Source organism: Macadamia integrifolia, chromosome 4 (genome assembly GCF_013358625.1).
Source record: "Macadamia integrifolia cultivar HAES 741 chromosome 4, SCU_Mint_v3, whole genome shotgun sequence".
Taxonomy (NCBI): Eukaryota; Viridiplantae; Streptophyta; class Magnoliopsida; order Proteales; family Proteaceae; genus Macadamia; species Macadamia integrifolia.
This window is the reverse complement of record NC_056560.1, coordinates 18,262,328-18,274,069: the sequence shown is the minus strand read 5'-3', so window position 1 is coordinate 18,274,069 and position 11,742 is coordinate 18,262,328. Positions and strand designations below refer to the sequence as shown.

At 36.5% G+C, this 11,742-nt stretch overlaps 1 protein-coding gene across 1 annotated transcript; it reads right to left on the bottom strand.

Moving 5' to 3' along the window:
• Positions 1-6,584: 6,584 nt before the first annotated feature.
• LOC122075600 lies at positions 6,585-8,309 on the bottom strand. The gene is made up of 3 exons (XM_042640681.1): positions 7,248-8,309; positions 7,067-7,129; positions 6,585-6,818 (listed from the first exon to the last, which is right to left on the bottom strand). The coding sequence occupies exons 1-3, from the start codon at positions 8,131-8,133 to the stop codon at positions 6,784-6,786; spliced, it is 984 nt and encodes a 327-aa protein (XP_042496615.1). The 5' UTR covers positions 8,134-8,309; the 3' UTR covers positions 6,585-6,783.
• Between the last annotated feature and the right edge of the window lie 3,433 nt (positions 8,310-11,742).

The following is an 11,742-nucleotide window of genomic DNA, read 5'->3' as shown; positions in this document are numbered from 1 at the left end:
TTATCAACTGATCTTTTTTATCTTCCTTTTATGGACATTTAATAGAATTAATCTCCATAAATTTTTTCTTGCAATAAATAAAAGGAAAAAAAAAATAAGTACGATAAAAACACTAAATTTTTTCTTGCACATGTTAACACCCACTCCTTGCGTCAAGACACATGGGTGGGTCAAATGATAACCCCACCCCACATGAAGATGTTGATGCATGCGCTCCTATTGGTCCCTACGTTAGTGCAAAAGCTATGCTGACTTTTACGAGACCCTCTTGTTATTGATATAACCATTATGCTTGAGACTCTTTATATAATCTAGCAAATTTGTGGCTTTGCAACCTATATAACAAAGAAATTAGGAAAGCATATATAAAAAAAACTATACAATTATACCGACTGAAACACAAACAATGAAAAACAATTTATTATTATTATTATTATTATTATTATTATTATTATTATTATTATTCTTTTTTATGAATAAAACTTCTTGGTGATTTGCGGCTCAAACACAGTTTTATTCTTTGAATATGCTAGGTAAAATATTGAAAAAAACCACATAAATTCCATCATTCTAGAAAAAACCCGTTTCCAGTTTGGTAATCTCAAAAAACTCACAGAAGTAAACTGCTCTTGTTCATCCATCTAATACCTACATGCCACAAACTCATACCATCATCTTTATAGTGTTACAAAATACTTATCAACATTGGACGTAATTAGGAGTAAATACCTAAGTACCCAGAAGGTTCTCGAGCAGTGGCAAAATCCTCAGTGAAGAGGAAAAGGCTGCAGAGAACGTTTACATCAAGAAAACTGAACAGAAGAAGTTGAAGAAGCTTGCATGCAAGGGGCCTAAACCAGAAGAAACATCAACAGGCTCAAGTGGGTCAGTGGCTTAGGCCAAAACCAATGGCCCTGCATCATCAACACCTGGTGGTGTATCGACAGACAAGAATCGAAACTATGCAGTTCTGGCAGGTGTCATAACAGGTCTTGGTGCATTGGGCTGGTATCTGAAAATAAGCTCCAAGAAGCTCGAAGAAGTCCAAGATTGAGAGGTTAGGCGCATCAAAGGGAACAGTTGAAGGCAGTTAGGTTGGATCTACGTATCAGGCTTTCTAAAAGTGTTACTTGAGGAACACAAATCAGAATTGAGATCTTGATGACTCTTTTCTGTTGTCATTCCCTTAATATGTTGTTGGTTGATTCACACCATCTCTACCATTACCAGCTTCCATAGATCTTTTATGCCATCAGGGGGTTGCCATGAAAATGTGCATCTGACAGCCTCAAACCCCTTTTCCTGGAAAGTGATAATGCTGAATTAGGAGGTATGCTGTTTTATGAATGTTTGGAAGCTCAATAACATCTTCATGTTGGTTTATTTAAAAAAAAAAAAAGGAAAAAAAAAAAAAGACTTTATGTATATTAATGTGAGTGAGTTTGGTATAACTTTCTTCTCAATCTCGAGTTTTTTATAGTAGTTTCCTAGCCTTTTTGTTTTGGTCTGTGAATCCCTATCCCTTTTATTGGTTTATTCGTACTTGAACGGATAAAAAAATGCCCCATTGTAGAGATCAATGTGAGAATGAGGGTTGAAAAGGTTTTCTTAGGGTTTATGTTGCTCGACAACTTCTACTCTAGGTTTGTGATTCTCTTATCTCTTTTATATCATTTTCAAACTGAGGAAATAACCGGAAACAAACACTCTATCCAAGGCTCCGATCCAGTTGTTTACTCATCTCTTTCGTCTAATTATGGTTTTAAATGGAGTGATACTAAGGGATCAGAAGAATATTGATAAAAGGGATATTGTGTCATTATGAACTCTCACCCCCTAATATACATAGTTGGAAATGCCACTCATTGCGGGATGTAAACGGATCGAATATGATCAAATCTGAACATTTGTCTACTGAATAAAAATAGTTTTAAATAGATCAAATTTGGATTTTTCACTATCTGTTTACATTCCTAACTAGTGTAACCATGACCTCCCTCCCTCAATGAATATATTTTGCTCTCAACCCATGTTTCCAAGTTGTCTTAGCTATTTTCCTTATTCTCTAGAATCAGTCTAAACTTCAAGAACCCTCAGAATAATTAAATAATTACTTTATTATTATTATTGTTGTTGTTGATTGTCTATTTGGATCAGATACTTAATTTCTAGATAATTTGAATTCAGATCCAAATACCCTTTGACCAGGTATGAATACTCCTAAACAGATACATACGTGAATCAAATTTGGATTTTCAATTATCCATTTACATCAATCAAATGGAGCCGATAAGAGGGGATTCATCCTTCATCGTGGGAGAAGGAAAACCGGGCCCAATGAAAAAGTCTTTTTTTTTTTCCACGATTGTTGGGTGGACTGGTGGACCAACAAATCCAAAGGTTGCCTCATTACTTCCCGTGCATGACCTAATCATTATTACTTTATTAGGTGTTGTCCGTGGGCCTGGATTGAGGTTACCATTTGTAGATACGATAAGCCCAGAGCCGAGGCCTGGGTTAAAGTAATATGCTCCAAGGCCCAAAAAATTTATCGACTGGCCCACATACTTCCCCAAAGTATATACCTTGATGTGTCCGTTTTACCATTTGTCCACGTGTGAAAATCGTTTGCAGCCATCGGATGGCTAGGAGTGCCTTGAGCATGTGTCCAGATGCTCTTAGCCATCGGATACTCACCACTCGCTACAAAGAATGTGAACTCCATGTAATGAGGTTGTCAAACTGCAGCCTGACCAGTGGAATCAATCAAGACCGACCGGTTCAGTCCTGAATGAATCAAATTGATTCATTGGTTTGGTTTTGGGTCACTGTTTATGAAAGTGAGAGAAATCGAAACCAAACTGGACCGAGTGAACCTTTCGATAAGAACTGAGACCAGACTAATAGTAACCCATTAAGAAACCGAACAAATTGGATTTTCTTGTTACTTCTTTTTATGTATAAATGTGAAACCGAAACTGACGAAACTGAACCTTGATAGTAGCCTGATAACAAAAACCCGATTAAAAACTAGATGAGAACCAGACCAGAACCGATGGAAACTGAAACTTCTTACTGGTTTGGTTTTGGGTTGACCTGTAACAAGCTAAATCCAATTCAACCAAACCGAACCAGCGGACGGGAACCCTCTTCCTTAGACATGATACATAAGGTTCTTTATCTATGATTTTGTGAAAGCAAATTTCAGAGATTTGAATTGACATGAATAATTCAATCTCTGATTTAGTTTTTAAAATCTTGATCGAATTAGCTCTGATTAATCCCAATTTGACCGATTAGGATATTTGGGACTTGATTGTTGGGTTTAACATTTTTTTTTACTTCAACTTGAGGATCGATTTTAGAGTTCTTTGAACAATATTTGAATTGATAGAATTTTATATGTGATTCCTATTTTAAAATTCTTGATCGAATCAATTGATGCATACCACAATTGGACATGGTCTAGGATTGCTTTGGTTTTCAGAGTTGAGGGTCGATTCCAATCCAAGTTGACTAACTCGACCATGGTGGTTCATGGTATCAATATATAGATATTGCTTAGTGTCCCAGCCTTAATTCATCTTTTTTTTTTTCATCATATGAATCAATGACACAGATTTTGTTATTCTAAATAAAATGATAGGATGACAACCTTAAATTATATTATATTAATCCAGTTAAATCAGGATCGGGTTGCGTCAGGCTAAGCCGGGCCAAGGTTGAACACCAACCCTAACCTAGGCTTAATCAGTGTTTTTCAATTCTAACTCACCCTCAGGTTCAGAAATTTAAACCCAAACCTAGTTGAGCATAGGGTAGGCCAGGGAGGGTTTGGGACGACAGAGACAAACTTGCACCCCTATATCAGATGTTAGAATGTATGTCCAACCCCATCCAACGGTTGGGAGGGTAATTGAATGACCCAATCTTTGGAGAGGAGCCAGGGTTACGTGAAGATTAATGAACACATTGAATATTTGAACATGACTGAGGTGACCACCATTATGTGTATTCTTGAGCCTCCTCTTATAATCTAAGCAAATTTGTAGCACCCAAAAATCACCAATTAATCAGTAGACACAACCATTATATCAAGGAAATGTTAGATTGGAAGTGCGAGACCACATTTTTGCTAGTTGAAAGCTCGGCGCTGCTGCAATTCTTCTACAACCCACCCACTACAACCCTATAATACATGGCACCATACTTACTCTCCACCAATTTGGTCTTTGTATTTTCTAGCAAGTAAAACACACCCTTGCCCCCATGTGAATTTGATGGTTTGTTTCTACTGTACAAAACTCTGTGGACACAGTAAGTATATGATGTACATCGTAGTTGGTGGATTTGGAAGTCGATGCTGAATGGATATTCTGGATAACAATGAGAAAGAAGCTGGGAAATGTGCAACGTCGTTGGAGAGAGTGGTATAACAATGATGATCTCAATCCGTCGATTCAAATAAACATTTATCTAAATGTTAAAAAACAAAAGAAAGCGATATATAATTTTATAGTGGAAGAACAGAAATTAACCTTAATGACTTTATGGTACATTTATACTAACCAAGTAAAATTTTCAAATTGGTTTCCCCCAACGTCTCAATCTTGTCTTGAAGTTTCATGATTATACTTATTTTTTCCAATGTTAATTATAGATCCATTTTCATTCGTGGAAGTAACAGGGTTGAGCAATCACACAGATTGAGACGATGCAAATTACCAAAGATCGTTTGATCAAACTACAATTAGAAATTAGAGATTTGATAAGATTTGACAAACTTACATCCCTATATCAAATGTTGAAATGTATGTCCAACCCCATCCAACGGTTGGAAGGGTAATTGAATGCCCCAATCTTTGGAGACGAGTCTGGGTTACATGAAGATTAATGAACACATTGAATATTTGAACCCCATAATAATCTAAGCAAATTTGTAGCACCCAACATCACCAATTAAATCAGTAGACTCAACCATTATATCAAGGAAATGTAAGATTGGAAGTGCGTAGACCACATTTTCTACAACCAACCCACTGCAACTCCATAATACATGACACCATACTTACTCTCCACCAATTTGGTCTTTGGATTTTCTAATGAACACAGCCTTGCCCCTATGGGAATTCGATGGGTTTGTTTCTACTGTGGACAGAGTAAGTATATGATGACCATCGTAGTTGGCGGATTTGGAAGTCGATGTTGAATGGATATTGTGGATGACAATGAGAAAGAAGCTGGAAAATGTGCAGCATCGTTGGAGAGAGTGGTATAACAATGATGATCTCAATCCGTTTATTCAAATAAACATTTCCCTAAATGTTAAAAAACAAGAGAAACTGTTATATAATTTTATAGTGGAAGAACAGAAATTAACCTTAATGACTTTATGGTACATTTATACTAACCAAGTAAAATTTTCAAAATGGTTTCCCCCAACGTCTCAATCTTGTCTTGAAGTTTCATGATTATACTTATTTTTTCCAATCCTAACATTTTCTCTTCTTCTCGCAATACATCAAGGTTCAAAGAAGAAAGCAAAAAAATAGTGTGATGATTGATGAATAATTTAGAGGAATAAGTTGTTATAAACAAATCTCATGCAACAATGTATGTTGATTTTGTTCATTCACTCAACATGACAAATTTATGTAATAGAAGAAAAAATTATGTCTTTTAATAACCACTCACTAACCCTTGATGATATTAAAAGTGAGTTATCAACATTGCAAGGATTTGATATTTATCCAAACATAGCGAAACACTAATTATAGAGATCAATGTGAGAATGAGGACTTGAAAAGCTTTTTAGGGGTTATGTTGCTCAGCATCTTGGGTTCTAGGTTTGTGGTTCTCCTTTCCCTTTTATATCATTTTCAAACTAGGAAATAACCAGCAACAATAGCACCACTTTATCCAAGCTAATGGTTTACTCATCTCTTTGTCTAATTATGGTTTCCGACTTTTCGGTGATACCAAGGGATTTATGAAAAATGGTGATAAAAGGAATGTCGTGTCATCACGAACTCTCACCCCTCATATTATATATATTAAAAAACATCACTCTTTAACTCAATAAAAAAGGGCTGATGGCAGTAGAGGGAATGAAAACCGGGCCCAATGAATTTTTATTTATTTTTCCCCCTTGGGTGCACCGTGGACCAACAAATCCTAGGGTTCCCTAATTACAATCCCCGTGCACGACCTAATCACTATTACTTTATTAGGTGTTGTCCGTGGGCCCGGCTTGAGGTTTTCATTTGCAGATTTGATAAACCCAGAGCCGAGGCCTGGGCTGAAGTAAAATACTCCAAAGCCCAAAACATTTTATGGCCTGGCCCAAATACTCCATCAAAGTATGTCACATGCATGCAGTGAGGATGTCAGACTTCATAATTATGCGTTTTCTTTTCAACACGTAATTATTTTTAGGGGAAATGAAGACTTCTTACACATGGCTCTAACGCCTAGACATATTGGGCAGCAAAATGACACTCTCACCTTTGTAAAACTTAGAAAATCCACTTCATCCATACCCATGTGTACCCCTTCATTGGACCGTGTACTAATTGACAAATGAATGAACAAAATGCCACATGGCTTGATAAAAAAAATCAAAACGCCATCAATCAGTTCTATAACTTGGCCATAATTATCCATTGTAAGCTAACATCACTATACTTCTTTCTCATAATTTGAACCTTACTTGCACTTTGATGCTTAATCTAATTCCTCTTCTTCTTCTCTCTCTTTGCTTTCCTGATTGGTGTACACTTCATTTTAAATGAAGAATGCTATCCAGAAGACCAAAATCCCTAATAACAGAGAACAATAAAGAACTAGTCAGAACTTGCACGCATTTTCCTTAGTTAATGGGATGGATCAGCATAATAATGATATGGGTCCCCCCTAAAGCCAACCATGTGGGCCCCCAGCCCATTTTCAGCCCTTTTCAGAAGATTGGTTGTGAACAAAAAGGAAGAAGCCATCTCAAAAGTCAAGATCTATTCAAAAGAAAAGATTCTGTGTTTAAGTTTAGAAGGTGGGAAACAAAGAAATTTACCTGTGAATGTGATTCTCCTTTTGATTTCAATTTTGAGTCTCCATGTTTCACTCCAAGCATAACCTAAAAATAAATTTTCAGACTTCCAAACCAAAAATCTATTCAAAGAATACACACCAAACACTGCCTAATTTAAATTGAAAGAACAATAATAGAGACTCAGAAGTAGAACCCAACAAACCTTGTCCATAGCAGTTGGTGGTGGTGTTGATGCCATTACGACAAACACAAGCAAAAGACTCATCCAAGCCATTGAAGCCACAGAAACCACCACTACTCTCACAATCCTTACAATTAGAAGCATCTTTTTGGTAATTAGAATCATTAAACTGAAGAGAAATTCCATAATTCCATTTCATTGGATCCCTGTCATCTTCTCCAAACCCATAAATACATGAATAAGATGAACATTGAAGCTTAGGAAGATCTAATACTGTATAAGCAGATCTAGAAGAACCCAACCCAGTTGGTGGATCATAAACACAACAAGTAGAGATTGGAGCATTATTTGGTTCCAATCCAATACCTGTAACCCCTTTACAAGAGTACAGACCCTTACAGACATGTGAAGCTGATCCGGTAGTATCACACAAGTCCTGATTTGGATCATACACTGGAGATGTTGTGGAACAACCAAGCAAAACAAAGATATCATCACTTACTATGTTGAATGGAGAAGATGAATCTAAGCTAAAGCTACCTGAATTCTGCATAGAATTACAAGTTGACATGAGAGGATCTGATAGTATAAGAGTTTGAGTTTGGTAGTCAATTGAAGATACAGTGTAGACACCTCTACTTGTTGAGAATTGGAGTCTCCCTGAGTTGCATTTTATGTATCTCCCAAAATCTGGGTGCCCACATCCTATTCCTGTGCCAAAAGGATACCTTACTGGGATTGAGCCACATGTTTCACGACAAGTGCCGGCGCCGGTGCCCGTGCCAGTGCCAGTGCCGGTGGGAAGACTTGGTTGGTTTTCTGAGTTGGGTACTGCTTGGACTGGGGAGAGGAAGTAGTAGAAGGTGGAACTGAGGAGCAGTAGATGAAGGAGATGGATAGTTAACATTGTTGGAGACTGGAAAGGTTAAAATCTTTCTCAGTGAAGAAGATTGTGTGAAGGAGTGAGGAATAGAATTCAAAAGAGTGACTACAGCTATGATACTATTGCTTTCGGTGGTGATATGGACTTTTTTTCCTTAAAAGACGAGCCTTGTTGATTGGATCTAGCTAAGAGGCACAATGGCATTATTGATGAAAGGTAGATGAATGTGAAAATTCCGTGCATCATAGGGCCTTGGCCAGATTCCCCTCTTAATAAGTTTTTTTGAACTGAAATTCTATACCAATCCAAAGGATTGAAATTTTTTTATTAAGAAAGGGAGAAGGGAGAAGGGAGAAGGGAGAAGGGAGAAGGGAAGGGTATGGTGGGGGGAGAGAACACTCCTTGGTCACGCGGGTCTTGTGCCAATAAGGGCGTCAATGAGGGGGTGTATGTGGACATTAACAAAGGATGGGTTTATTATATTTTGTTAGAGTAAACACCAAGAAATACGAAAAAAAACAGACAATAGATCTATACAACATAGAGATTTAACAATGTTCACACATTGGTGTGGTATGTTATGTCCTCGGGTGAAGAATAAGATGTTTCACTATGCAAAGATTACACCCAAGTAGCAGCGAGAAAACTCGTCCTAAAACCCTAGCTCGAAAAATCCCCCAAAATACAATGACTTTCTCAACAAGACAACAGTACATTATATACTCCAAATCGCGGGTTGACACATTAGGTCACGGTCAATCCTACGCCCCCGCACCCCCATAAGAGATCGGTGCTGAGCTCCAGGCTTGGAGCTATCGGCCCAACCCCTTTGTTTCTAAAAGTAGATGGCATGCAATCGGGAATGAGTTTATTATATTTCATAGGGGAGGAGGACCATCATTTCGTCCTTCTTTGTGCCTAGGTGTAGGAGTCGTGCAACTAAGAACGTTGTTTTACCCTTTTTTATGGAATTGAGGTGGCGAGGGGTTTCCAAAATTCTGATCCTAGGAATTCCATTCATGATGATAACTATACATTGAAAATAAAGGTGACACAAATTTGAGTTAAAATTAAAAAATTAAGAAATAAATAAAATTAGAGAGAATTTAGGGTTAAGTCTAATATATGATAAGTTGAGAGAAAATTATTAAAAGTGATAAAGATATATGCAACATTGGAGGCTGACAGATACGATACGATACTAACAGATAGTTACATGCAAGTCTTGGGCTTAAAAAGCCCTGCTTTGAGGCATGTGAAATTTAGTTGGCTAGAGCTTAAGCCGAGATACTAGTGCTTTTTCACAGGACCAGGGAAGGATGGGCCTGATGAAAAGGCAGGTGAGCTTACTTGAGTAGACCAGACTAGATCCCTAAATTCCCCAGTTTCATTTATAATTCTCCTCAGTCTCCATTTGGCATTCACAATAAAAACCATATATAATATTAATTAATCTTAAAGGTTAAATTATAAGGTGGGGATGATTAGTATATGAAGATAATACATGTTCCAAAATTAATCCCTATGGGATGATTTCTCTATAACTCCCAACATCTCAACACGAATGTTCGGTTCTAACAACTCTTCCATTCATAATCTTTGCAAATTTTTTTGGTCTCCATTTCATTGCAAGGGGAATTAAAGGGAAACGAAAGTGAACTTTTCATACTAAAAAAATAAATTATTGTAATTATTATATCCTATGTTACTGTTATCATTAGCTCCAAATCATTCCATATTTACTTATTAAATTCACTTAAGTTTGCATTCAAAATCCTTTGTTATAAATATAAAATAAATTATATATAAAATATCTCAATATTAAATAAAGAAAAAAATTAAGTAATTTATACAATCACATGAGATTACATGGGATAATGATTACAAAAGTTTCTTTTTAAAGTTTGAAAACTTTCACTTCTTATCTCTTTAAATTTCCATTGCAATATTCAAACATAACTAATAAGATTCGATAGGAACGGAATGGGGATAGAAAGGGGCACCCCAAGATAGTGACATGAGGATCCTAAAACTCTACCTCTGCCCCTACAATCAATAAATAAGACATGCCGAGAATAACTTGATCTAAATTAATGATATGATAATATGCGCTTAAGCGAAAAGTGGATTATGGATTTCAAATCTCTCTTGCGTGAGTCTTAGGAACCATGTTTAGAGTTAATAGAGACACTATTTTTTCCAACTAGTGTATGACAAGCAAAGATATTATCTTCTCTCACGTCTCAACCCATAAGCTAAACTCAAATGTATCAATCACATATCAATTAGGGAGAAATTAATACATATACCATTCAGTAACTCAAAGTGAGTTGTGATGAAGGATTAAATTGGTATATATTCTTGGAATGCATTATGGACCAATAACACATTCTAGACGGTTAAAATCATTGTTTGGTAAGCATTCCATTCTCAAAATTCTAGAATAGAGTCAAGAATGGAGCGAATTATAGAATGGGGTGTTTTGCCATTCTGCATTCTTCATTCTCCAACTCTTGACACAACACGATGAAAATAGCTCCGCCACTAATCTTATGAAAGGCATCTTCTCTCCCAAGGAATAACGTTTCATTCTTTCAAATCTCCAAAAGCTCTCTCTCTCTCTCTCTCTAAAAACCGCTTCTCTCGCCCCAAATCTCTCTCTTTTTCTCCTTCTTAAGATCTCTTCTCAAATCCAAAAATCCTAGAATTTCCTGTTTTCCTCGCTGTCTGTATATGTTTTTTTTGCAGTTCTTCTGGAGATGAAACTGAGGGTTTGCCAGCTTTGTAATGGAGAAAATGGGGCTTAAGATAAACTGTTATGTGCCGCTCCCCACCTATGCTTTTGGTGTGTGCTTGAGAAAATTGATGGTCTTGCCTTTTCAGGTTTCTCTGGCTTCATCCCTTTGGTTCTCATGGAAGCTTTGTGAAGGGAAACCAACTTCAACATGCGAAAATCTCAATAGAGAAAGAAGATGTCCAGAGCACCAGAAGAATCGCTTGTTTAGGAAGTTAGATTCAATCGCTTCCTTGGCATCGAAGCATATTTAAAATGCTTTGATCTCAATGGAATCATTTCTTTTTTCTCTAGCTACTGGAATTGTTGAAGATATTGTGCTAAGTAGCGAAATTGGTTCTTCTTCATGTTCTGAATTTCCAATAGAGCTTGGGTTTGATTTGATGCCTTTGTACAAGGATCTTCATTTTCACCATCCCCTAGGACTTGAGGATCGATTTAAGCAGTACTATCTAAGGAACCATTCAAAATTTTATATTTTTATTTGTGTTATAGATGTAATGTTGCCTGGGATTTTCATCAAAGAGATTCCATCCATGAGGTGTTTGCTAAAATGTTTGAACATTTTAACATCAAGAATGCATTTCAACCAAACATTTTATCCAAACAATGTTCTCATTTTCAATTAAGAGCACATTCTGTATTTTCAGAATAGAAATGCACATTTTCAGAATGGGAATGCATACCAAACACAACCTAAGTATAAAATGAATCAATGTCGAGAATAAACCTTGCTTCATATATAATGCACCTAATTGAGTCCATTAATCATTCTAATTTTATGAACATTGCTAAATGATAAAAGCTTATATCAATAGGTGATAGGTTTATTATATTTC